The sequence below is a fragment of the Chenopodium album genome, chromosome 6 (assembly GCF_948465745.1).
Source record: "Chenopodium album chromosome 6, dcCheAlbu1.1, whole genome shotgun sequence".
Lineage (NCBI taxonomy): Eukaryota > Viridiplantae > Streptophyta > Magnoliopsida > Caryophyllales > Amaranthaceae > Chenopodium > Chenopodium album.
This window is the reverse complement of record NC_137839.1, coordinates 68,253,517-68,280,581: the sequence shown is the minus strand read 5'-3', so window position 1 is coordinate 68,280,581 and position 27,065 is coordinate 68,253,517. Positions and strand designations below refer to the sequence as shown.

Sequence of the window (27,065 nt, the reverse complement as noted above, 5' to 3'; positions counted from 1 at the left end):
CATTTGTCCAATGCTTTAAACTATATTAAAGAGTATATTTTGCAACAATCTAAGAAAGAAGTTATAATAGCATGAGTTATATTATAAATAAGCATCCTGATTTAAGGATAGAATGTCATACATCATAGATACCTTAGCATTTCTATATACACACCAAAAGATTCCAGTTCTACTACAGGACTATGCCTTAGATACTATCATAAAGGAGACATTTTGCATATTCCTACCACTATATACAATACTTAGTGTTTATAGGGAACAAAAGATGTCCAAAATGTTCCTTCTAAACACTCAAAAGGTCTTCCAGACTTAGTAAAGCATAATACCATAATACTTGACTAATACTACTATTTAAATAGGAACAGCTAATATATTCTAATATTTTTAAAGTTGCCTTAGTTCATGATTTATCAAGGAGGATTCAAGGGGTTTCTTTGTTCTCTGCCCTGTCTTTTTCTGAATTGTCTTTGAATAGGGCTGTTCTGAGTTTCTTTCTCGGAACCTGAACTTCATCATCTGATTCTAACATCTCTTCAACAGGTGCTGGCTGTTTGTTCTTGACATTGGTGCGGGTGCGAGCAAGGCTGGTCCATGTAGGAAGTTCAGCATCTGTTGCTGCTGGTTCTGAAATTGTAATCCCTTTGCTCGGTGGCGGGACTGGGATATCGAAGCAGTCTGAATCGAATGCTTGAGAAGCTAGTCTGAATTCATGGAGCTGAGCAATTTCAGCAAGGACTTCATCACTTGCCTCTGTGGTGTTCTGACTGTAATCAGCAGCTGCCTCTGGGTCTGAAACAACAATTCCTTTGCCATGAGCCTTAGTACAGGCAGAAGCTAGACTCTCGTTCATTAATGGTCGGTCTGTTGTGTGCCTGTTTTCTGTTGCAATGGACGGCTGCTCTTTGTTAAGCTGTGAAGACGATGAGCCTAGAACCTGGCCCTGTGGTTCTGCATCATCTACTGCAACAGTCTTCAGAGTCCATAGGAGAACGCTGTTCCTGGCTAACTCCAGAGTTGGAGTGACCTGAATCAAGAAAGGCTTTGTTGCTAGTATGCCTTGAACAGCCTTAAAAGCCTCGAAATTTCCCTACAAAATAAAAGATATTATGTAGGTATTAGGTATACTACGAGCAATGTAAACATTATGTAATCTAATAAGAAAACTCTGAACCAATAGAATGTACATGTTTCATAAGTCACTGTGATTAGGTTTTGCCTCATACAGATAAGTGCATTGAATGCGAAATGTACAGCATATCCAGCCATGATATTGTATATGAGTGTAGACGTACTTGAACTGAACGTGCAAAAATGCAAAGAATACATTGTTAATATGAATGCTTACAGTGGTTTTCATATCCCAGATTTCTGCTGCTGTCTTTCGAAAAATCTTTTCTGTATCATCACTAAAAGTCGTAAATGACATCGTTCCACTGTCATCAACAGCTTCAAACTTAAATGTAACTCTGTAGATGCATACAGGAAAAATTAGCCAAGTCTTGCACTATATTTTACTGTAAGAAAAATAATACAAGGCAAAATGTTAATGCTATACTTGTGTACAGCAAAAGTGTCAGCTTTTTTGCAAGAAATACAAGGGAACCGAGTCCCAAGTGCGAGATGTGTCCGTTTTCCACAGCCAAGGCAGCCTATATAGGCATTCACTCGTTGCAGATCAGCCTCTGGTACTGTAACTCTGATCCAAGCAACTTCATCAGGAGTTGCATTAGCTGCCTGTATTAATGTAAGTAATCATACATTAGCTACCAAATAACTACTATACTTGAGAAGAATATTGCACTGGAAAGCTAGAAAATGTAAAAGTACAAGTGGATTGTAAAAGCCTTTACCTTTTTGCTTCTGAGTTCAGCTATCGTCACTACTTTCTTTTCTGCGCTTGGATATCTCACATTTAAAATTCTTTCCTGTCTGTCTAGTAGAACATGCTGATACAATTTAACCCTGGAGCAGGAAAATAGACTCAGTTATGCGACTATTTGTCTGTGACGTAATCTTACATGCTAAATAAACAATAGCGTAAATATGCTAAGTACCATTCTCGTAGCATATCTGCCCTTGCTCCCTTAGGATTCATGATTATTCTAGTTGACATGGTTGTATTCAAAGTGAACCCTGTGAACAAGCAACAAATTAATTTGATAATCAGATTAATGATGATGAGTGTACTATCCACACTAATGCTACTAATTGTACCTCTTGTGTGACGGGTCTTGAGTGCAGTAAAGCCTACAACATTGAATTTCTCAGCCCAGTTGTTCATAGCATTACAAGGTTTTCCAGTGAGATCATTCCACGTTGAGATTGTCATAGCATGGTCTTGGATGGTTGACAATAGATTGTATTATGTAAGCTACCTAACACAGTTCGGTATGGTAAGGGATAAATTACAGTTAGTCTGGTGCGGGTGTATAGTTACCTTGTGTTAGTGACAGAAACCTCTCGAACTGGACTATCACGACCCCTTGCATTAGGTATCATCCTTAATGTTTCTTCAACAAAAAGAACTACACCAACTACATCTGATTGTAGCAAAGGGGCATTAGTAGAGAGCATCAAAAGCAGCACAAGAGTGTAAGATGAAAATCGAAGTTTAAATGTGCACTGAACATGTAAAAGAGTTAATACCATATCTGCCATTTGGATCAGGTGATCTAGGAATAGTTGAGAGAGGCTGATACTTTGGTTCAATTGGTCCGCTTTCAGGATTTAGACGTTGAACAATAGTCTGGTGTCCAATGGTCATCTGGTATGGAAGTTCTTCCAGATTGAATTTATACTGATCATCTACAGGACTTATAGGAGCTTTAGAAATTTCGTACTGACCAGATGGTTTAAAGACCTCTTCATAGGCTTCAATTTGATCTCCAAATAGAGCACATCGCATTCTATTTTTCTGGTTAAAGAGATAGAATAGTAATCAGTGGTAGGGTTCTATTATGAAAATACATAAATGCATAAAAGTAAAAGGAACAAGCACAAATATGCATGCTGGTAACCACATAGTACATAAAGTATGGCTTAAAATGGTGGGAATGATTGGAAATGCACAAACGGTATACATATTTATGGTAAGCAAATGCCATATACTCATATATATCAAAATCTGTACATTATCCAGTTGAAGAATGTATGCAGTAACTTTTTAATGCAAACTGATTCTTTTTTTATTTTTTTTTAAAAAAAACAGCTGACATTTATATAGCAAAGCATGAAAGAGCACACCTTCTCATCCTCTAAGATGATGGTCTGAAAGATCACACCAGGTTTTTTAGGCGAAGGCTGAGCTCTTCCCTTTTCAGTTACCGTGACTTTCACCTTGTAGTCCTTACTTTGAGCAGTTAGCTCGTCCAAGTACACTGGTTCCAGCTTCATTTTTGGAGGTGTATTCATTGTCCACAATATATAAGATGCAAATTAGTAAGTAAGTATAGCAAGAGAAGGCATGAAATATAATGTACATGCAGATCCAACAGTAAAACATGCTGTCCTCCAAGAGCTTAAAATATAAACAGGAAACAAGTGCATATAAAAAAAAAAAACAAAAAAGAATGCAGTAACAAACAATAATATGGTCTGCAATGATCAAATGTTAAAGTTTATTTTTGGCATGTATTCTTTTGTCTTTTCAGGAATATACAAACAAGTTTTTTTTTTTTTTTTTATTGGAAAAATACAAACAGCTATGTAACACTTTATAAGGTTAATATATGAAGGAGCATGAATTGTTTTGAGTAAACTAATGAATGTATAAAAGGGAGCTAGCAAAATATATATGCAATTACAAATGATCACATTTTAAAGGTTGTTTTAGCATGCATTCTTTTTTTGGTTGCTGTAAAATATATATAGATTAATAACAGTTTTGAAGACCTAAGAATCAAAAAACATGAATTCTCTCCAGAAACTAATGTATGTATAAAAGGAAGCCAGCAAAATATACATGCAGTTACACCAAATAAGATCTCAATTCTTACAAATACTCAGTATAACAAAGCAGCAAAGCAAATTCAAAAAAAAAAAAAAAAAAAAAAAAGGTCAGAACGTGGCTTTATTAGGATAGATTTGCATGCACTGAAGTATAGTTCAGGATTTAAGTGATAGTAAACACTCTTGACAAAGAGTACTACAAATAATTTCCATAAAAATAGAAGAATATACCATTACTATGGATGATAAGGCAGAGAATAAAAAAGGTTGGTAAAAAAAGTGAGAATTTCTTTGGTATTTATAGTGTAGTTAGGGAAGAAGCTAACCTGGATCTTTCTACTGATCAACTGTCCAGATTGTAGGAGAACTGTTCATTAAGCTGACTGAGTACAGCTTGCAAGCATAATACCCTTGGTAAGTACAATTTTCCCTTATGCATTAAGTTAAAAGGGATTAATTATTATGGCTAAGATAATATTGAAGTACTTATAATGCTGAATTTCTGATTTTTTGTGGTGAAAATGAAAGAGGAATACAGCTAGCTTTATTATAAAACAATTAGTTTACTCAAAACAGTAACTTTGACTTGTACTTGCCACTTACTTTAAGATATAATACAAAGTGCATTTCAGTTTTGAATCTAAGTAATCAATAAGTATATTTTATAGGGCTTCTTTATTGATTTGTTGTGGGCTAGAGTCAACTAAGCCCATGTATATTTCATTAAAGCCACACAAGAATTACAAAATCAAAAGAAGAGACTTAAATCATCACTAAATAATGTAACATACCACGGTATACTAAACACACCCTTTGCAATGTTAGCTATTTGTTTTCACGGTTCAAAAATATTACTCATTATTTATCTTGCCTTTTTTTTAAAAAAAAAGAGAGGAATTCAAGTCAGTAACTTGAGAGCAGCATCTTAATATCATAATTAGTACAGAGCAACTATAGTAAAATAGACGTAAACCTAGTAATAGATATTCCATTCTTGATTAACCTACAAATCGTAAAACTTTTAAACCATAATGCAGATTGCAATATACACCTCAGTCAAAAAAGAGCTAACTCAGTTAGCATATAGTAGTAAGCAGAACCTGAATCTAAGAAATGGAGTTGTTCAAGTGGACTTTTAATGACTTTATAATTTAAAGGCAGCATAAAATTGCAAGCTAGATTGTGACAACAGATCACTTGCTGACATGTGCAACAAATGTTTATGATTACTGTAATACAGCAGCATGTAAGTACATCTGCATCTTTTGCACACCAAGTATAACATAATATACCTAAGCTATTGCATGAAAGATACTGCTTCAGTGTTCCTATAAACAGAAGATGAATGACTTACATTGTCCTGCTATCAAGGGCAACCATGAACTGGAAACTGGTCCATTCTGCAGACAAGCAAATATAGATTTCAGAAATGCAATATTCAACAGCTAACTCTATTGTCACATAAAAGAAAAGACCAGCTTACCTATTAAAAGTTACTAATAGATACCTGGATTGGATTGGGTTTGTCTTCAGCAAGGGAGCAAATTAGGCATATTGCTGAGCCTCACTGTCAATTATGCCTGCTAGATGTAAAAGATCATAAGACACTACATTCTTCACTTCATTTGCAGAACACTGAGACGTACTTCCAGTTGTAAAGACACGAACATCTTTTGATTTCTTAGCCCGTGATAATGCAACATAGAGCTGGCCATGAGAAAAACATGGTCTTGAAAGGTAAATGGATACTTGATTGAGAGTCTGTCCCTGTGACTTATTAATCGTCATTGCAAAACTTAACTTTATAGGAAACTGTTTCCTTTCAAACAGAAATGGATAGTTCGCAGAGCTAGAAGGCCTTAAATTAATTCTATGTATGAATATCTCTTCTCCTTTGTAATGACCAACTGCTATGGCACACTAGATCACGTTAAGGAAAATTTTTTTGCAAATAAGCCTCGTACCATTGCAGAGACCTGAAGACGGCAGCAAATTCCGTAACAATATTACAGGGCAATTCTCCTTTAATACGAGCTCATGTGGACTCATTCCTCCGGGACATAATTTATTAATAAATTCTGTAGGATATACACTACAGGTGTCATTCAAAACGGCATCAAAACTCTTGTATGTAACAGCCTGACCAGGAAATTTATCTATCATGAATGTATTAACCGCATCCACATCTTCATTCATGGGTGTCAATATTGCCTTTTGAGTGAAAACCTGACTATCAAAGTGGCCATGGACCATTTCTGGGAATGTTGTTTGTACAACAGTACTCACTAATTCCGCGGCATCGCTAGTAGATTCCACAATCTGTTGTGGTAACTGAATGAAAGCATTTTCTGTTTGTTGCAACTGACCATTGCCTAAAGCAAGTAAAAAAGCAGCATATGTTGGATCCTCTCGTGCTCTTATATTTTCTGTTAACCTAAATTTGGTTAGTTTGGGCCATAGATAAGAAGTTACAATGCTTTCTTCTTCTGCTTCTTTCGTAGTTTTTCGTGGAACTACTGGCAAGACTTGCCTAAAATCCCCTCCAAAGACGACAACCTTTCCTCCAAATATGCTCTTATTTCCACATAAATCCTGCAGCAAAAGATCTAAAGATTCTAGATTTTGCTTTTTAGCCATAGAAGCCTCATCCCATATAATCAATGTTGTTTCCTTCAAAAGAGCTGCTAAGCTGCCTTGCTTTGGGACATCACAGACCAATGAATTTTCACTATCAATCGGAATTTTGAATCGAGAATGAGCAGTGCGACCAGAAGGAATATTTGCTGCAGCAATGCCTGATGTAGTTGTCGGCAGCACAATCTTGTTCATTTGTCGTATTTCTGCATATAGAGCATTGTAAAGGAAAGTTTTACCTGTACCTCCAGGGCCATCAACGAAGAACGCGCCCCCTTTTTGCTGCATGACATGATCCATAATACACTCAAAAGCAATATTCTGTGCAAAGTTGAGCTGTGAACGACAACTTAAGCATTCCTTTGGAATTGGTGCATCAAGAGCATCAACAATATCTTTGGTACGCCTGAATTCATCACTAACCTGAGAAATTAGCTGGTCCAAACCAAAAAAAGAAAGAGATTTACCCATTGCTTCAAGATGCTGTTCTATCGATCTAACAGTAAGCTGCTGTATTTTCGCCATCTGATTTGGAAATCTGTGAGAAAAATCTTCAGCAAGAATAGTGTAATAGGCATTCCATAAAGCAAGAGGATCACGTGGCTGACAGAACATCAAGACTGTAGCAAAAAGACGGCGCAGAGCAGCAGGCATATGAGTTTCGCATGCTTCAAACATGGTTGAATTAGCTGCATCATCATCCTCTATAAGACCGAGCTTTAGAGTAGCTTCCTGAAAAGTTGGAAGCAGACAGCCATTGACAGTACGTAAATCCTCAAACGATTTAGGACTCCTTGCATTTAACAATAAAAGTCTAAGGAAAAACCGTTCACCTTCTGCAGGAAAGACGAACGCTAACCTACCAACTGAAATTCGGTTCTGGACTCTTTGCTTCCATTTTTTGTCACCTTGATGCCATGTGTAGTGTTCACAGAATTCGCCATACAAATACCCCAGCCCAAGTTCGGATGCAGCATTCATTGCAAAAAATTCTGTTAATTGAGTTCTTGATCGCTTTGAATCTGAAACAACTGCACGGAGCCTTTCATGAGGGAAAACATGAACTGTCTGCATATCAGGCAAGTGGACCTGTAAAGACAAAACTGAAGGGTGCATTTCGAATAAATCAAAACTAAAGATTCGCCATGCAACTTCACAAGGAGATACCCATCTACCTGATTGATATTGCTTAATCTCATCTACAGAATTGCTGTCAGAAGCAACAACATTGTACGAAATCCGATCGTGCCCTTTATAAACATACTTGTACAGGTACTTTACTGCCTTAATTGTCGAACAAACTTCAACGTTCAAGTGACAATCAAATAGCATAGACAAATAAGGATTATAAGGGATAACCCACTGGTTATCTAAATTTGCATTTCTTATCATAACCTTTTCCTCGGTTTCTCTCCTACGATAGATAGGATACCCATCCTTATTATTAGTTGTTTCGGTGCAAAACTGTTTAGGATACTTGTTCTTACAGCTAAGCTTCAGACCATTCTTCCGCATACAGGGGCATTCAGGATTCAACACACCACAAGGGCCATGCATCATATGCGCCAACACAATTTTTCTCAAAGTAAGATTTGCCTCACTGGGTATCTCAGCGCAAACAAATCGATCATAATCAGCAGGAGACTTCAACTTGTATTCAGGTTTCAGAACAATTAAAAAATGAGCGTGTGGCAAACCTCTTTTTTGGAACTCGACGACATATACCATCGCAGCAACCTCTCCAAATACTTTCTTCTCCATAATTTCCTTTTTCAGTGCAATCAACTTTGCCCTAAAAATTCTAGCTACCAAGTCTGGCCTATCCTGCGCTGTCTCACCAGCCTCCAACTCAGCCTTGATTTCAGGCCAATTAGCATTACATGTAATCGTCACAAAAAGATCCGGTTTACCAAAACGCTGTACTAAAGCCATAGCATTCAAGTACCTCTTCTTCATATCACGAGGACCCCCAATATAAGTAGGAGGTAATATAACGCGCCGTCCAACATTCTGACCAAGAGTTTCCCCAGAATCTAGTGAATCCAATATACCTTTATACAAATCATCCCTTATTGTTTCTTGGTTGTTTCTGAAGTAATCAAGTCTGGTATTTTCGATTTTCACATACATATCGACTATATATTGCTGAAAACATCTACCTGCTCGTAGCAGCATGTTATTTGGGCGGATTTGCAACCTGTATGCATAGTATTCCCTAGCAGAAATGAATTTATCTGCTTTGGTATTTTTCCGCTTTGAACCTGTACATAAAAAAATAGAAATAAAAGTCACAAAAGACAGCAACATCAACAATATACTACAAATATGCAGCAGGATATACAGAATATAAGGGAAAAAAAAACAAAAAAACAAAATCAAGACTAAGATCATGCTAAAGAAATGCAGCAGAACATATAAAACCCAAAGCACTTACGGGCTTCTTCCTGACTTAATAAATCTTCTGCACTATGCACAGCACAGGACATAATAGGATCTGGAATCGAATCTGCTGCCCTTCTACTTGGATGAGAATTTTTCTTAAGGCCTTAAGTCCACCCACATTCTCCTCGAGGGAATAACAGCGGATACTGAAGCGGATCATAGCAACCATAACTATGATAAATTCGGTGAGATTCATCAGATCTTCCAGTGACTAATATATGAGGACCCAAACTTTCCCTTGATGAATAAGTTTCTGGCCAGATCACAGCCACATCATCAACAGCAGGAGCGTTATAAACTCGCTGATCAAGTACTGAACTTCGATTAAGAACAATTTTTGTATCTGCATGAATAGCCCTGTCTCGTAAAGATCGAAAGAAGGTAGCATATGGATTCTTTTCAGATACCTGCATAAGAATGCTAACCACATCTTCTCTTATTTTAGGGAAACAGCCTACTCTATTTTCTGCTTCATGCTGACCATCATAGAAGTATAACTGTAAGTACTTAGGATTGCTATCATCAGGCAATAGATCTGGCACAAAATGATACATTTGGCCTTGCAGCTTGAATAGGTACATCCCTTTGTAAGTACTTGCATAATAATGGCCCCCCAACGAACTAAATGCAAACAGATTATTGTATAATCTAGCATACTTTCGAAAATGCACAGCACCTTCATCCCTTGAGGTAAACAAGTAAACAAGCTCATGTGGATAATCAGCTGCAGCTATCGTAATATCTCCATTCCCACAACAGAAATGCAAAGATTCGAACATAAATTTCTTTGCACCACACTTGCCACAAAAGTCGGGCAAACAAAGCCTAAAAGGTTCAATTGGAAGCTGGCGATCTGTAGCAGCACCAAGGACATCTAACAGAAACATAAGAAAATACAAGCATATAGGTAATGTGGTATGAATCACGATAGTAAAGAAATCAAGGTGCATAATAAGTATACCAATTTACCTTCTACATGACTGTGTCTAGCCTTCTTTTTACAAGAGAGAGGTACCTTTGAAGGAGCACCACTGCATAAAACAAATAGTGTCTTACTATATCATTTGGACGATAATGCAGGAAAGCAAATACTGTACTATCATGCCATCTGTACAGCTAGTAACAACCACTTATCTCAGACAGGCATTCTGGCATCTATAAAATGGCTAGCGCTAACCACTGTTACACAGTATAGCCATTATAAGCAATAGAAAGACCCATATCCAACACAATCAAACAGCAATGGATAACCAATATAAAGACAGAAAATAATGTTGGCCTAGCCACCTAGATGACACCACATATACAACAGCACTAATGAGCACAAAGAAAGCCACCTAAATAAATCCAGTATACCTGTTTAGCAGTGGCGGTGCTAGCTCCTGTATACATTTTTGCCGCTTTGAGGTATGACCTTGTCGAGAACGTCTAGCACCACACTGAACGTCCAGCGAAGACAGGCTGCTAATAAAGGCCAAGTTATTTTTTTCACAGGCACGGTACTGCTTATCCTAACTACTCTTACCATTTGATGGGCACACATGCCTAGCATAAAGATGATAATACACCTACAAATAATTCTGAACTAATTACTTAAATACTACTGTATGCATAATAGCATAGCTAAGCACAAAAGTAGCTATTTCAATGGATATAGTATACCTATGTTGCTGTGGAGCACTAAGTTCCTGCATGCTATTTTGTCGATCTGAGGTGCAACTTTTTCGAGGCCGTTTAGCAACACACTGAGTGTCTGGTAAAGAGGGACTGCAAATAAAAGTAAAGGTATTTCCTTTACAAGCACAATGATACATATCATAAGTAAGATAACATCCCATGAAGTTGTATACCTAGCAAACGCTGACTGTGATGTTCTTTGTGCTGCCCTATTCAATCTGCTACAGCTTTGTCGAGACAAACGAGGAATGCCATAACGACAATCTAACATACAACATATACCAATTACTGCAGGGTAGCAAATGGTACGAAAACACAGATATATTAACTAAGACAAAGTGGAAGTAAGTTCAGCTAAGGCAATACCCATTGCCACCACTGCAAAGTAAGCTCGAAGAATTGGAACGTAATAGTACTCTCCAAAACCTTCTCTTGACAATATCTGTAATACCCGTAAAAGCGAAAAAGCATAAACCGTAGCTCAATAATAAGCATAGACAGCCTCTGTAAAAGAGGCCATAAAGGCAAAAAAAACAACACTTTAAACACTGAATCAAGAAATTCCAAAACTCAAAAAGCTTATGTTAAAGAGACCATAGGCAGACATGCCATATTTAAAATTTGAAGCACAAATGAACTGCATTCATTAAAAAGAGGCCATAGTGGCATTACAGTCAGATCAAGAACACCATTACAATACAAATATTCAAGTACATAATTTCAGCAGCAACATACCATCTATTACATATATTTTTCATATCCACTGGTAAGCAACAAAAGACACCTAATTAGTCTAGCATATCCTAAACAAAAGACTACCATCTGCTCACATACCCTTAATTACCTAAATCCAAAAGGCAGATAGCCATACTAAACATAGTTATTCAACCCTAGCACACTTATACACAACCTCTAAATCAGACAGACCAGCAACAAGACTTTCAGGAATCTGCATTCCCACACCACTGGTAGAGGGCTCGCTCCTATCAATTCTGCGCTTAGACGGAAGACTCGGTGGGAGGGCTAAAACTGGAAGCTGATTCGCTTCATCAGTCGGTGTCACACATACATCAGTACCTAATCCATTAACAGAATCAGTCTCCTTTGAACTACTCTCCAAGCATTCAAGATGGCCCTTCAAAACCATATACTTCTCTCTTATTAAAGAACATTCTGCACTAATCTTTGCCGCAGCACCATAATTAGCATCAACTATTTCTAGATTGCAAACAGAAGCTACAAAGAAACATGCTTTCTTCGCAACTCGCTGCTCAGCAATGTACACTTCAGGACAAGGATCACTGAAAATGCACTCCATGGAAATACTGTTACGAGGGCAGGTCACCGTTAACCAAGACATATAGCCATCTCCTTCTAATGTAGTGGTTTCAATGCCAGTCACAGAAACACCAGTCTTCCTAACTAAAACCCCCAAAAACTGTGCATAATCCAATGCCACATGAACATCATGAAACAGCGCATCCTCCCTTGTACTGCATTCTGCACGTATACGACTTAAATCTTCTCTGTCCTGCACTAACTCAGCACATCTATTCTTATACAACTTCACACACAATCGATACATCTTAATGCGCTCATAAGTGAAGTCAGACACGCGCACACTAAACCGACACATCAATCTCTTCACAGCTTTGTGTGCCGCTCTTTCACGAGATTCTTCAACTGAACTGGCATCTCCACCATAGAATATGAACCTTGCACGGGAATTTGGCTTACTAACTCGCACAAAGACATTATTCTTAGCAGCATCTATAAATCCATAAACAGGCGAAGGGAACTGCAGCCAAGCAACAACCTTTTCCAAAAGAGGCTGGAAAGGGACAAAAACTCTGTTTGACCGTCTAGCCATAACCTGTAATGGCAAAAACGATATTCAGCTGCAAAGCATCTAACAAGAGAAAAGGGCTTTCTCTCCTAAACAAGACTACTAAACCCTAAGCACACCAGACCGGAAAAAATAAAACTAAACTCCACTAATAAGAATCTAATCAGAAAAGGAAAGCTATAATAGATACAAAGGCAAATCATATAAAGAATCTAGAAAAAGAGGACATATATCTTATGCTAAACACACATACAGGTAAATAAATATTCCTAAAATCACAAACACTCCACCACAGAACAATCATGCCATTGGTGCACTATAACAAACAGGAACTCTAAATCTGAAGAGGCATACATAGAAAGCAACTCCATTAGTCCAACAAAATGTACAACTTTGTTCCACTCCATGTGAAATCCCCTCCCATGTGTACTCAATTTAAGTATTGGCGAACACTAATCCGCACTTCATCATTAGCTAACACTGAAGAGCTATGCCATATTTAAACGACCAAACAAATATTACTCTGGCTCTACATACAATAGCTAACAGGTACTATTTCTATTTAAAGCAAACATAAAATACACTACATAACTACTCAATTAACAAACCCCAAAACTATTATATGCAGCTAACCAACCAGTCAAGCACCACATCTCTAAAAACAGTCTTAACTATCCACCATCAAACACATTTTTTAAAAAGCTGAAAAAATACCTCAACAAATGTCCAACAACACCACAACCAACGATAGCAGCAAACCTGTGAGGCCAAAAGGTAAAAACCGAAATAAGAACATGCAAAGAAATCAAATTTATGTGTCAATAGTCCTATTACCACAGCAATCGAATCCATCAATATTATCACCATTTCTTTGACAGTGCAGAACAAAAGCAAACCCGACACCACTATCACGAACATTCAATCAGCATAAACAAATAAGTGTAGGGAATTGATTTGCTAGAATTGTAGAATTGTATATTCAATATCAGTCATTGTATCAGAACACATATAATAATCTATTAGTGAATTAAGGCTCAATTTTGCTAGAAAATCCAGAACAGAAACCATCTGAACAAACAAATCCTGTGCTATAATTAATATAAAATCATCCATAACAAAGTACCACCTTTCACACCAACAACTCCGCACAGGAAACTCAGATCACCCACCGCCAAAAATAAGCTGTTACTGCGCATGGATCGCTTGCCATGTCCAAAGAAAAGAACACCCTCAAGCTATATATATAGACTATGGTCAACAAGCGCACCGACATCAAAGGCATTATTTTTTTTCCCTTTGACACAGACACTGCAGTGGCGCCCAAGTAAGGCAATCCAATGCAAAAAACAAACCAAAATACTAAAAGGCTAAATAGCAAAGAAAGAAACAGAAACATACCAGCCATTCTGGAACTTCCAACCACAGCAAGAAAACTCCATTCCAGACCTGGCCATGGAGCAGAAAGGATCGGCAAACGAACCACCAAAAATACCCAAACCAGAGCAAACAAGCAAGACTAAATCAGAAATTCAACACACAAAGCTACCTGTACAAGCAAGCAACACCTTAGCTGTCAGGCAAACAAACACATGCACACCAGCTGGATTTTCCATCACACATGGCAACACAGAAAGCAATTCACAACAAGGGCAAACTCGGCATTCTATTTAATCCAGGGGCGTCTAGGTAATAACACGCAAAAGAACTATTCACCAGCTACAGTGAATACTTTTGCATGTTTTATATAGGTTATAGATTACAGATAAATTAAAGCCACAAAGAGCAAACAATAAATTACTACTTGAATCCTCAAACAAATGCGGAAATGCCCCCAAAAAATTGATTGTAGCTTACAATTGGTGAACAAATATATAAGATTTTAAAATGAAATTCTGAAAACTAGTTTTTTATTATTTTTTTTCTTTTTTTTTTTATAAATGATGTAAAGGGACTCACTTTTCTTAACCAAAGGGACTAACATTTTAACCAAAGGCACTAACATTTTGAAGGGAGTTTTTAAAAATTTTGCCGGAAAAGTAAGTTGAGTTCCCAAAAGATGAAAAATGCAAAAACTTAGTCTTTACTTGTATGCTTAACTCCTATTAACATGGTTCTCCTATTCTTCAAAAATAAGTATAAAATCATGGCTCTCTAATGTATGTTTATTATCCCGTTAATAGGATAGGTTTATAGTAAATTGGTATTGTGTGATTTTAGGAAACTTATACGGAGTACAATCTTAAGTTATATATATTTTATGTTTTTTTTTTTTGAGAAAATCGTAGTTATACAAGAATATGATTATCTGGTTATATGGAAAGTTTTTTATTTACTTTTTATTTATTTTTTCTGCAAATATGGTAAGTTTTATTTGGTAGTATGTGTTATCTTTTTTAGCCTATAAATATTGAAGAGGGAAGAGGTATTTAACTCATTACACAAAAGTCAAAAAAAAAACCACAATGTCGTCGAGCCTAGATGACTGGGTGCCTATGGATGAAAGGCTTGCACCACATGAACTCGATCGAGTTATTCGAGCAAAGGAAGCACGCTCCAGAGCTGTTGTTCTTGATGTAGAGAATAATATCAAGAAACTATCTTGATATTATTCTGAATCATATCTTTGACTAATAAAGATATTTATGGGAAATAGCATCAAATTAGCTTCGTAGTTTTGTGTAACTGATATCTTTGATTTAGAACTTTCTAAATCAAAGATATCAGTTACACAAAACTACGAAGCTAATTTGATGCTATTTCCCATAAATATCTTTATTAGTCAAAGATATGATTCAGAATAATATCAAGATAGTTTCTTGATATTATTCTCTACACTTGAGTGTATAGGTGATATCCCTGATGCAGATACTAAGCCTCCTGAAAATCAGTTGTTTGTGTGTAGGCTAAATCCGATCACAGAGGAGGACGATTTGCAAACAATATTCTCACGCTTTGGGGCTATTAATTCGGTTACTATTGTTCGTGACAAGAATGGAGATAGTTTGGGATTTGGTTTCATTGAATTTCAGAGTAAAGTAGCATGTGAACAAGCTTACTACGCCATGGATGGCACATTGATTGATGATAGGAGGATACGCGTTGATTTTAGTCAAAGTGCTTACAAAGAATGGCATAAATTTAGGCTGAAGAGGGCGCGAACCAATGATTCTTCAAATGATCAGATGACCCGATCAAGATCACTTCGACCAAAGAGGAATCATAGATCCTTTGTGCACAAGCCTACAATGGGACATCATATATATAATAGAGTGATGTAATCGTGCTGGTGAAAATCATATTGATTTTAACATGTACAGTTGTCATGATATATTGTGTTTTGATTTCCCTTTAACTGAGATGTTATACATTGGCATCTTTTCTGTTCTCCTAAACATCTGCAACTGTAAGACATTGTGTGGATTAAGGAAATCCAAATCCTTAGTTGTTTTACTGTCTGAAATCCAATTTTCTCATTAGGCCAGTCAGCTGTCTAGCCGCCTGACAGGTTAGCCTGCATACTGCATCAATATTTTCTGACTGAAATCTGTTTCTCTCAATCACGCTGTTTTTTATGTTTATTTTTCCGCGGCTTCCTAGACTTAGCTTTATCACTCCAACTGAGTTTGAACTTTGATGCTCCTCCACAGCTGATAAGGTTATTTGCACCCGGTTAATATCCTGACCCAACATACTTGTCACTAGTAGTGTCTCCTCTCTGCTTGTATCTTGCTGTGCTACTGACTGCGCAGTAGATAGAGATAAACGGCTGTTTCATCTCATTGCTCTGCTTGGGGTAAGAAAAAACAGAAAGAAATTTAGTTTAGGTTGTATGTCCTTCATAAAGTTAAGTGGTTAACTGACTGCGCGCTACCCCCTACTGATTCAGGAAGCCAGAGTGCAGCAGATGACATCATTAGCAGTGAAGTCTAGAATAGATTTTCAGATGTAAACCATTCTAATAAAGCTATTCTCAAGAGTTTTCCTTCCTTGACATCGAGTACTCAATAATAGTAGCTGTATAGCTGAATTGTGATAGGCAGCCGTGGAATTAGGAGATCGCGAAACAACCATTATCAATTCAAGCATCCCAGCAGCAGCTAATATCATGTATGTAAAACTTGAGTCTAGGCTCTGATAAGTGTTAATATTTGGGTTCCCTTTTATAAGACCTTAATATATTACTCTTTATAAATGAGTTGCTGTGATATTGGAATTGAGTGTGATGTAAAATCTTAGGTTAGCAGTTGAATATCATTAGATGTGACACCTACTTTGATGTATGATGGTTTACTAGCTTATATGTTTGCACAAGTTTGAGTTTGACAGATTGTGCTTTTTACCTAACACATCAGCTTTTAAATTGCTTCACCTGATTTAAAACAAAAATAATATTGAAAAATATGGACTGTAAAATATTTTAATTAGACCATACTTAAGAATTGATAATAATACTAAAAATAGGACCTAACCTAGTTGTTAATATTTTGTGACATTTCATATTTTTGTACAAAATGTACATTTTATAGGCGTGATCCACCTATTATGAGAGCACCAAAAACACTAAATCTTTGAACATTATAAACTTTCTTTAAAGCCTTATTGAGTTATTGTTAGGCCTTTCATATGCCCAATTGCCCATCAGCCCATAAACACTAATCAAACTGTAACCTAAAAGACAACTTTATGGGTAACCTTCAATGCTCCATGCTAAAAGGAATGATCTATATCTAAATCTGTCAAAACACTAAATACCATCAAATTAGAGGGCTCAAGGTAAATGACAGTCACATTTAATGTTGCATGACAGTCACATGTTTTGATTATTTCATTTCTAATGAAATTAGTTTTAATAATTTCTGTAAAAACTTAAATTAAAATTGTTTTTTTTTTTTTGAAACAATAAATTAAAATGGTTTTGAAATAAATTTGAAAATTACTAGCGATAAGAGTTTTTATTATATATTTACGGGGTTTGCAAAAAATCAAGGAATGGGTCAATAAAAATATCTGCATAGGCTATATTCCCCTGCCTCACTCTTCATCCACTGCCCCTGCTGCTATCATCGACCATTCACCACCTGAAGCCTGAAGCATTGAAGAAATTTTACACAGCAAATACAATATCAGCATCTGGTCATCTGTGAGAAACATGTACCTTAATAGACGAGATGTGCAAAGGAAAGTAAATTGGCTCCTATATTACACAGCTTACTGGAAGATTTTGGCTAATGATCCTTCTATTCAACCAGCTGAACACAATTCACAAGTATTTCAGTGAACAAATAATGTCTAAGAGAACTCTTTTAGGAAAAATGAAATAAAGTAATGATCCTCTAACTCCTAAAGATGGGAACATCTCAGAAAATTATACATATCAGGGTGTATAGAAAAACTGTGCAGCATCAACAACCCAGCTGCATATCTGCGCCTCAACCAATCTAATGAAATCTAGATATGAATAAGCAAGCCCCTTAACTGGAGCAGCAACCACCCTTCTTCACGGCAGACACTTCTTTGCCAATGTCTATCTTCTCACCAGCAGGGATAGATGAGCCATTTGCATCCTCACCAGCCTCCATAGCCTTCTTGCTGACAATTCGGTAAATCTGAGTAAGAACTTCTGTGAAGGCGTTCTCTACGTTGGTTGCTTCCAATGCAGAAGTCTCCATGAAATAAAGGGACTCCTTTTCAGCGAATGTTTTCCCATCCTCCATTTGTACTGCAACAAGGTGACGAAGGTCTGATTTGTTTCCAATAAGCATCACTACAATGTTGGGATCTGTGTGATCCCTTAGCTCCTTTAACCACCTCTCCACGCTCTCAAATGTAGCATGCCTAGTCACATCGTACACAAGAAGTGCACCAACCGCTCCTCGGTAGTATGCACTGGTAATTGCCCGATACCTAAAAAAAAGGGGTCAAACCAATTCAAATCAATTCAAATGTTAAAATATAGATACCCTATTCACACCAAACAGTTCTAAACACAGAACAGAAGCACACTTTAGAAACCCCTCGTGTCAGAATATTTTAATTACATATACTATACAAGTTAGGAAATATCATTACATTTCTGCATATAGTAATAGTTTGTAAATGGCCTTACAATATACCCTCACTAAGATTGTGCAAATGTAGAGAGTGAAAACGATGCAATGTTGTATTATTGCCACAATCAAGAACTGATAGAACAATGTGCTATTTATTCTGGACGGAGATTGTACCTAATAACAAGATCATTGCACAATGTATGATAAAATAGCAATTTGCCGAATGGTATTATCCACATTCACACAATAACTTGATGATTATGGTTGAATTTTAGCTAAGGCTGTTAGAATCCAAGTTCAAGAGTGTCAACTCTCAAAGAAAGTCAATCCCACAACACAATGAATGAATCAAGCAAATTAACAAGTTTGCAGCTACAATAGGAAATAGTAACAAGCGCAATGATATAAACTACGTTAGAAACAAGGAACTAAAGAGTAGCCTGAACATCTTGCCAAAGAGGCAAAAATAAGATGATAGTATAAATTTAATGAGAAACTAAGCAAATGCACATCAAAAGAAACTTCAGTAGTAGCAGTGTATCACAGTGCAACAGCAAGAATTTGTGAGTAATTATTAAAACTAATAATGAGAGGATAAACGCAATAAAACCAAGCCATACTGAAGAAAGGAACATTCTAAGAGGTAGAAGAAAACTTTACACCTTTTGTTCTATATAAAAGACACATTGCTTGTATAGTTGTATCCTCACAACAAAAGATTTGTCATGATTTGCCGATTTGTCCAAAATACCCTTTACGATACTACTTATTGTCCCCTCCATTTCCCATATAAATTTCAGGTATCTTGAAACATTTTATGAAAATGATTTTTTTTAACCCGCACACGTACATACACGCGTGCGCCCGCCCGTGCACACACGCGCGCACACACACACACACACACGGTCCAACTATATGACGGCGGGCTGTTCCGCCGTTCCCGAATTAAAGTTTCAATTATTTTATTAAGAGTAGAATCCCCAGTATTACACTTTCCTAAAGCAAGAGAAAAGAAAGTGCGCTATTGATGCTACATATTGCATAAGTACATACGGAATCACGAAAGCATAGTGACAGCAAACTCAATTTAAGGAAGCAAGACCTATTACACACACACACACACACACACTTTTCTCCTTCCAAAACAAAAAAAAAAGGGGGAGGAATGAATTCACTTAAAATGGACTTTTGGTTGCAACTAAATTCCACTCTAGCAGCACTACTATAAAATTATAACAAAAGTCTGCATAATAAGACTAATAGCCATCTTATTTGTATTTTGACCAATGTTAGCAGTTAGCTCTTGAGGGAATAAGGAAATTCATTTGGAAATTCAGGTGCCTGGGCATCCTTTGGATTTTGTATTAATAGAAGAATTACAGAATTATTTGGGAAATAAATTGGTGGTGAGCAGCCTACCTTGCTTCCTTTCGGTGTTTCTTGGGAATTTTACTTCATAGAACAGGTTGTCCACACAGAAAAGGGCAATGGGAGCAGGTTTGATAAACTAAAATATAAGAACAGTAAGAGAGCATGAGGATTTGACACAAACTTTCTGACTGATATGCAGAAGGGTTGGCTGGCTTGTAAAGACAAAGTGGATTATGGAAGTTTTTAAACAATATAAAGGAAAGTCTACCAACGTAGCAATATTAAACCCACAAGAAATGGACCAAGATCATGTTTTAAAACCAATAAAATATATGCAAGATCTACAATAACACACAGATTAATTGCTTCCATAACAACGTAAGGTAAATCTTAAGTCATATAGCTTGTTCAACAAGACTCCAGATTAGCCGTGCAGAAGCAGAACTGACCACTGTGCAGAGGGCTTCTAAACTTCAACTGGAAACCTTGATAAAAAGGGGTGAAAAGGTGGTGCTAATGACCAAAATAGATAAATGTAAAGACGGTATCCATGAGCTTAGTCCTTATTCTCTAAGAAAGATTATAAATGTAAAACAACCATGCAAGTCGGAACCATTCATAATTACAGAGCTAGCCCTTTGTTACCTAATTTTTCACATTTTTTTCTAAAACAATCAGTCCGTACAAGAACAATTTGTCCGTAAAAGAACAAATTAAACAACAAACTCTTGTTTATACTTCATTTCAGATTATAGAAAGAGAGTGGGATATAAAACCAACCATTGGCTCTTCAATCCCATCTGAAATGTTCAACCCTCAGACAAGGACCACAAATACTAAAGAAAACATAAACCATTAGAAACAGTATATCACAAAAAAAAAATAAAAAAAAAATAAAATAAAAAAAAAAAGAGCCTTTCATTCTGACAAGCAACCAAGCCCCCCATCATTAATAATTAATATAGTATAATGCAACTAATAGGAAAATTCTGGATGTTTATTCCTGATCTCTCAAGCTTTGACCTTAATAATATCACAATTTTGTCATCCTAAAGAAAAAGCACCTTTGCAACCAACAGATATTCAACATTTCAACCTTGCATCTCGAATACCTCATTTGCTACCACTGCCTAAAAGTGCAATTGAGCTAAAATGTTCACGAACTACTCCTAAACAAGCACCAATCAAACTTTGCATGTTAAGTTAATAAACATGCTAGGACATAAATTTGAATCTCAATAAGTAAATGTGCCTAGCTTGAATAATTATTGTTTAGCTTGTTAGTCTTTATGAAAAGGTCTTTTAAGTTTGCTTGTAGCTATTGTAATTTGTAAGTTTTATCATGTTCAATTTTAATTCATAAAACCTTGTTTGAAGTCAAAAAAATAAAAAAAAATAAATCTAAGGCATTTTAGAAAGGAAAAATTGCCCGAAATAATCAGACCTTTGCCTCATCCGCCCAAAATAATCCCACCTTTCGATTATTTTTTAATAATCCGACCTTTATAGCTCTTCTGCTTTAAATGGTCCCAACCGGTCATCTAACTTGTTATTACAAGTTACAAGACACGTGTTAGCCTATGATTGGTTAAAAAAATTTAAAAAAAAAAAAAAAACAGATCTTGGCAGCCCCAACCACTGGAACCTACCCAATTCCGGCCACGATCTCCGTCTCCCTTCCCCTTCCCGATTCCAGCCACCAATTCCCCTCCCCCTTCCCTGCCAACCCCTCCCTCAACCGGCAACCACCAACCACCGAAACCAACTCCCTAAACCAGCCCACCCATTAGCAACCCCACCTACTTCCTTCTTCAGTCCCAAAATCCCTTCCTTCCCCTTACATCGCCTGATCGCCACTTCGCCAAAATCATCGCACACTGATGTGAATCCCTATATAAACACTCTCTCTCTCTTATCTTTCATTTCACGCACACCTCTTTCTTCATTTGCTAGGTTTTCTCCATTTTCGCTCTCCTCCATTTTTGCTTTTTCAACAAGAAGGAGAACAACTAGCTATGTCTGACGAAGAACACCGGTTCGAATCCAAGCTGGTACAATTCGCAACGGTGGGTAGGCTGGGTAGAGGTGGTCTGGTTTCGGTGGTGGGTCTACCGGGGAAAGTGGCTGTGGGTTCTATTTTTTAAAAAAAAAAATTCAATTTTTATCTTCTTTTTTTAATTTATTTTTTACCAATCACGTGGTGACACGTGTGCAACTTAATCAGAAGTCACAAATGGTAACCTGTTTAGCCGGTTTCTAGTCATTTGGGACCATTGGTAACGGAAGAGCTATAAAGGTCGGATTATTAAAAAATAATCTAAAGGTGGGATTATTTTGGGCAGATGAGGCAAAGGTTGGATTATTCCGGGCAATTTTTCCTTTTAGAAAATCTTTGACCTTTTATAGGAAATTAAAGCTTTTATGTCCAAATGGAAAGTTGGTCATAATTTTCAACAAAGAGATAAGAAAAACCTTTTTAGAGAGAAAAAAAAAAAAAAAAAAAAAAAAAAAAAAAGCAACTTTGGTTTAAATTAAATTGATGCATAAAAAGGTATATACTGTATAAAAAAAATAAATTCACTTTTTAAGAGACAAATACAGCTCAATAATTAACCTAAAATACAAATGAACATATTCATGAACTAAGCTCGAACAAGATGAAGGTAATTAGGAGGGAAAAAAGGGGGGAGGGGGGGGGGGGGGGGGGGGGGGGGAGGGCTACATCTATTGAGAATACTTCCTCCGTTTTTATTTTATTACACCATTAGGACTTTTACACTATTCACGTAATCTTCTTTGACCATCATTTGTGATTTACTCATTCGGAAAAATATAGTCATATGGGATCTAATTAGATTCGTCTCGAAATATTCATTTCAAATATCAAATTTTTATAATTTTTACAATAATTGAAGATATTAATAGCTAAAAAAATACATTGGCAAGCGTGAAATCCCTCATGGTGCAATAAAAAAAGAATGAGAATGGAGGAAGTAGGAAGAACCACCCAGTGTGGTTTGGTTATGTGAGATGGAGATTAAGTCGCTGTGGTAAGATTGTAAGAATGCTTGAAGAGTGGCAAAGTGATAAGATTGTAAGGGGTAGGAGAAGATCTAAGAAAACTTTGAACATTGGGGATAAGGAAAATATGGTGTTTGATAGGGCATAGTGGAGGGAGAAAATCAGAAAATACACGCCGTCAATATCTCATGACATCAAATATATATACTACGTACTTACTTTCCATTGTTAAGGTGTACTCAAACTCTAAGTGCTTTAATTCCTCTCTTCCCTTAACCATCTTTTAGAAAACTTTCTCAAATTTTACGTTAATAGCTTTTTGGGTTTTCACTTTACATTGCTCTTTTTTTTTGCTTGTTGTGTTTTTTCTTGTTTTTCATCCACTCTCCCTTTATCACTTTTCCTTCTTTGTTCCATTTTTCACGAACGAATCCTTATAGTGATTCATGCTATCCACCACATATCTTTTTTGTTGCTGTAGTAAAGACCAGTAAGACGTCCTCCACTTCTCCCCTTAAGGATCTCAATCGGGTAGGCCTCCTCCCCCCCCCCCCCCCCCCCCCCCTCTTTTTCCATCAAACAAATCTCCAACTAGAACACATACATGAAATATTATAAAACAAGAGGTAACCCACTCAATCTTCCAACTAGCTGACCAAAATTATTTCATCTATATCAACAATTGTTCTCAATGTTAAGAATTTGTAGATCCTTTAAAATTCAATTCAAGAAAGATCATTATAATAACACCACATATTTCAAGCAATAGAGGGCTAGAGGCAAGTCAGGCAACAGAGGATAATAGTGCAGCATTGATCATTAGCAAAATTTGCAACTAGGATTATACAAAAACAAGCATATTCAGACAGCGGACCTTGCAGTATTACAAAAGGTCAATTAAACTTCCAATAATTTTTATAATTAATCTACTTACAGAAGCTACCGTTATTCTAAATCAGAACAAAGTAACAGCATCTACTTTGTATACAAGTCACTCCACAACCATATACAAGACATCTAAATCTTGCATGCAGAGTTCTTACAGTTAAAGACCATGAAAAGACTCATTAGTGCAGATACGAAAGATATGCTACCCAACAAATTACCAACACTTTCCCTTAGGAGAAATTTTGACTACTATGAACTATATTCAAGCACTCCAACTTCACTAAAATAACCACATATGGGGTTCTTAGAACAAGAAACTAGATAAACAAATCAAGAATATTGAATACAGACAAAGGGCATCAATAAGCGTCTAATCTCTGTATATTGAAAATGTTTAAACGACACTAGCTTTTGAACTTCATCTAAACATTCGGGATTGAATGAATGAGTATTTTGATTAAAATCATAAGAGCTTTTGAGTGTATCTGATTTTACCAATTTTCAACTCCGGTTTAAGATGATGATAACAACAGCTATGTAATTCATATTTGTTAACCACAAAGTCTAATGTCGGATACACTCCAACATGATCATAAACACTTTAACACTTAATTTTGGAGAAAATTAATTAACTAAGTTTTTGCAAAGTGACCAAGTCTAAACACAAACAAACATTGGACACTAGTATCCAACTGCGAAACACAAAAGAGGAATCAGCATTCTCTTCAGCCATTTCATAATAAAAACTAATACTGAAATATAGATCTCACACAATATCAGCTACCATAGAACTAAAAATCTCCAAACAAACAGCAGCAAGGTTACAATTTTGCAACTCCAAAAACCTATGATGAAATCAAACGCAGTATCATCACATATATCAAAATGTTAACATAATTCCATCCCAGGAAGTCAGACTTCCTCCAAAGCAAACTTCAATCCAATACTACTATCCAACATACTACTCAGATCAAATCAGATCTATCAATTCCATAGTAAATTACCCACAACAAAAACATGAAATCATTAACAAAATTAACAATACCCATTATCAAAAAATCCATAAAACTACATAAATTGTGCCAAAATTTAAGCAGATAACAAACTACACTCAAAATCACAATTCTAAGCAAAATCTATGACAAGATCTTCAAATTGAAGCAAAACCCAGAAAAATTAACACAAATTTAGAACAAAAATTACCAAATTACATAAGAAATGTCACCTTTCTTGTCCAGCAGTATCCCAAATCTGAGCTTTAATAACCTTGCTATCAACATTCAAGCTCCGAGTAGCGAACTCAACACCAATGGTGGATTTAGACTCGAGACTAAACTCATTCCTAGTAAATCTCGAAAGCAAATTGGACTTCCCAACACCAGAATCTCCAATCAAAACAACCTTAAAGAGGTAATCATAGTCATCTTCTGCTCTGTAACCCGACATTTCTGCAAATACCCACTTAGATTTTTTCCCTTTTTTGCTCAATTCGATTGTTTAATGGGAGAAAATTGGGAGAATTTGAAGTTCAAAATTTGAAATCCCCTTTTTTATTTTCTGGGTGTAGTAAAGAAAAGCAAAAAAAAGTGGGTGTTTCAAAATTGTAAAAAGTATGTGAACGTAAAAGGGTGAAATTGGAAAGTTAGGACTTTGAATAATGGTGAAGATAACCCGCGTTACTACTTTCGGACGCTAAATTATCGCGCTGGATCGCCGCGATGAGACTGCAGTCTACTGGGTTGGACTACTTGAGGTTTCCACGATTGGACCCCATTACTTTTGCAATACACCCCGGTCCACATGGACCCCTGAAATCGGGAGGAAAACTATAACTAACTGAGTTATCACCTACTTTCAAAATTTATTTACGTACATGGAAGTCAATATTTGAATTTATTCAATTGAGAGTTTGAGAAATTTTACGTAATGACCCTCTAATATTGCGTTTTTCAAGCCACGTTGTGCACTTGTGTCTCTCTTTTTGAAAATTACACATTGTAACCTTAAGATATAATTAGTAATTATACGGTGATCCTTTCGTTAATAGATTTTGTCTTATCGAATCGATTGACCCTTAGATATATTAAGCGTTCTTTACATATCCGAAGGATATTAGTAATAAATTTAATGTTACCTATTTACCTTAACCATGGTGGTGACTGATTGGTTAATTAGGGGTTAGGTATTTACAAATAAGAGTTTGGTTGTTTCAGAGGCGATCTCAAGAACCTTCATGCTATTTTATTGGAGGATTTTAGAGTGTGGCTTGACCAAGATTAGTTCCTAATATTAGTTTTCTTCTAGCGGAAAACCTTTATGGCAAGGGTGTGACCATGTGTGTTTGAGTTGCGTACTGTGGTTTTCTTTGTGTGTGTGTGTGCTTTATTTGGGGGAGGGGGTTTGAACCTTCTCTTTCACCCAAAATATAAAAAGATTTATGTTACCTCCTTAATTAAAAGAATAAATCATACTATAAAAAATAAATAATAGCCGAAAGATGACACGTGTCATTAAATTACAAAAATATATCTTTAATATATACAGAGTAGTTATTATTGTCCTTACTTTATCGATGATTATTGAACTTGTACCTCATAGGCTCATAGTAGTGCAATCTCTGGTTGTTCATATCGAATTCACTTAACTATCAGGGAAATTTGGTTTGGTTTGTATTTTGGTGATTGATGGATGGTTTCATTTGGTCTTAGGATTCTAGGCTAAAACGATGTAGTACATGATATCTATTTTTGGGCTACGCCATTTAGACTAAAGTTAATACACTTTGTTTTGGAAATTAAGGTCTAATTCATATCATTTTGAATCTTGTTACTTTTAGGGAATTGTTAAATAAAATAAAGTTTACATGGGTGTGATTTGTTTGATAAAAAAAAATTGTAATGATTACAAGATTACTTTTTTTTTTTTTTAAAAAAAAAATTATAACACTTAAAGACGAAAAGTCATTAAAATCGTATTAGGATTCATAGGGTGATGATTGGCAAGTCAATCAATTGAATTCAACTTAGGGCATTGGTTTACAATTGGTTTACTATTATTATTAATTATGGAGTACTTTTTTTTGAAATTTCGAGAAGTTAATTAACCGTCATTATAAAAGTAGTTTTACTTTCATTTGAACTTGTTTAAACTGAAATTATTACGAAGTAGACCAACTTCTTCGAGTTGAT

General features: G+C 36.1%; 4 protein-coding genes and 1 pseudogene across 6 annotated transcripts; 1 reads left to right on the top strand and 4 right to left on the bottom strand.

The window, feature by feature from the left end:
- Positions 1-139: 139 nt before the first annotated feature.
- On the bottom strand, positions 140-7,655 carry LOC145635065 (uncharacterized). Of its 3 annotated transcripts, XM_081686359.1 has the most exons (12): positions 5,456-5,861; positions 5,303-5,348; positions 4,275-4,331; positions 3,244-3,387; positions 2,647-2,914; positions 2,438-2,540; positions 2,215-2,337; positions 2,055-2,133; positions 1,851-1,962; positions 1,556-1,734; positions 1,346-1,466; positions 140-1,087 (listed from the first exon to the last, which is right to left on the bottom strand). In XM_081686359.1, exons 6-12 carry the CDS (start codon positions 2,487-2,489, stop codon positions 422-424), a joined length of 1,332 nt encoding a protein of 443 aa, XP_081542485.1. In that variant the 5' UTR covers positions 2,490-2,540; positions 2,647-2,914; positions 3,244-3,387; positions 4,275-4,331; positions 5,303-5,348; positions 5,456-5,861; the 3' UTR covers positions 140-421. The 3 variants fall into 3 exon arrangements, 1 of the variants encoding a protein (XP_081542485.1); XR_014113767.1 differs by lacking the exons at positions 140-1,087; positions 1,346-1,466; positions 1,556-1,734; ... (1 more) ...; positions 2,055-2,133; positions 2,215-2,337 and adding an exon at positions 7,416-7,655 and having other exon boundaries at positions 2,347-2,540; positions 2,647-2,764; positions 2,845-2,914; positions 5,456-7,314; XR_014113766.1 differs by lacking the exons at positions 140-1,087; positions 1,346-1,466; positions 1,556-1,734; ... (1 more) ...; positions 2,055-2,133; positions 2,215-2,337 and adding an exon at positions 7,416-7,655 and having other exon boundaries at positions 2,347-2,540; positions 5,456-7,314.
- On the bottom strand, positions 7,280-9,152 carry LOC145637107 (uncharacterized). Its single transcript, XM_081688615.1, has 3 exons — positions 9,017-9,152; positions 7,416-8,843; positions 7,280-7,314 (listed from the first exon to the last, which is right to left on the bottom strand). The coding sequence occupies exons 1-3, from the start codon at positions 9,066-9,068 to the stop codon at positions 7,280-7,282; spliced, it is 1,515 nt and encodes a 504-aa protein (XP_081544741.1). The 5' UTR covers positions 9,069-9,152.
- A 2,202-nt stretch (positions 9,153-11,354) lies between these two features.
- On the bottom strand, positions 11,355-14,063 carry LOC145635064 (uncharacterized). The gene is made up of 3 exons (XM_081686358.1): positions 13,946-14,063; positions 13,262-13,306; positions 11,355-12,574 (listed from the first exon to the last, which is right to left on the bottom strand). Exon 3 carries the CDS (start codon positions 12,569-12,571, stop codon positions 11,582-11,584), a length of 990 nt encoding a protein of 329 aa, XP_081542484.1. The 5' UTR covers positions 12,572-12,574; positions 13,262-13,306; positions 13,946-14,063; the 3' UTR covers positions 11,355-11,581.
- A 946-nt stretch (positions 14,064-15,009) lies between these two features.
- Positions 15,010-15,825, top strand: LOC145637106 (peptidyl-prolyl cis-trans isomerase CYP59 pseudogene; annotated as a pseudogene).
- Positions 15,826-17,724: 1,899 nt separating this feature from the next.
- LOC145636196 (ras-related protein RIC2) lies at positions 17,725-25,628 on the bottom strand. The gene is made up of 2 exons (XM_081687686.1): positions 25,103-25,628; positions 17,725-18,451 (listed from the first exon to the last, which is right to left on the bottom strand). The coding sequence occupies exons 1-2, from the start codon at positions 25,321-25,323 to the stop codon at positions 18,019-18,021; spliced, it is 654 nt and encodes a 217-aa protein (XP_081543812.1). The 5' UTR covers positions 25,324-25,628; the 3' UTR covers positions 17,725-18,018.
- Between the last annotated feature and the right edge of the window lie 1,437 nt (positions 25,629-27,065).

Bases quoted from the DNA above. Each gene is read 5' to 3' on its own strand.
- LOC145635065 (XM_081686359.1), bottom strand. From the start codon at position 2,489: ATGCAAGGGGTCGTGATAGTCCAGTTCGAGAGGTTTCTGTCACTAACA. The intron at 1,467-1,555 runs GTATAGCATTAA...ATGCATCTACAG, and splicing joins GACACTTTTGCTGTACACAA to AGTTACATTTAAGTTTGAAG. The intron at 1,088-1,345 runs GTAAGCATTCAT...TTTATTTTGTAG, and splicing joins TCTGGGATATGAAAACCACT to GGAAATTTCGAGGCTTTTAA.
- LOC145637107 (XM_081688615.1), bottom strand. From the start codon at position 9,068: ATGTCCTGTGCTGTGCATAGTGCAGAAGATTTATTAAGTCAGGAAGAA. The intron at 8,844-9,016 runs GTAAGTGCTTTG...TTTTATGTACAG, and splicing joins ATTAAGTCAGGAAGAAGCCC to GTTCAAAGCGGAAAAATACC. The intron at 7,315-7,415 runs GTGAACGGTTTT...CCAACTTTTCAG, and splicing joins GTTCGTCTTTCCTGCAGAAG to GAAGCTACTCTAAAGCTCGG.
- LOC145635064 (XM_081686358.1), bottom strand. From the start codon at position 12,571: ATGGCTAGACGGTCAAACAGAGTTTTTGTCCCTTTCCAGCCTCTTTTG.
- LOC145636196 (XM_081687686.1), bottom strand. From the start codon at position 25,323: ATGTCGGGTTACAGAGCAGAAGATGACTATGATTACCTCTTTAAGGTT. The intron at 18,452-25,102 runs GTGACATTTCTT...CCTTTTTTTTAG, and splicing joins GATACTGCTGGACAAGAAAG to GTATCGGGCAATTACCAGTG.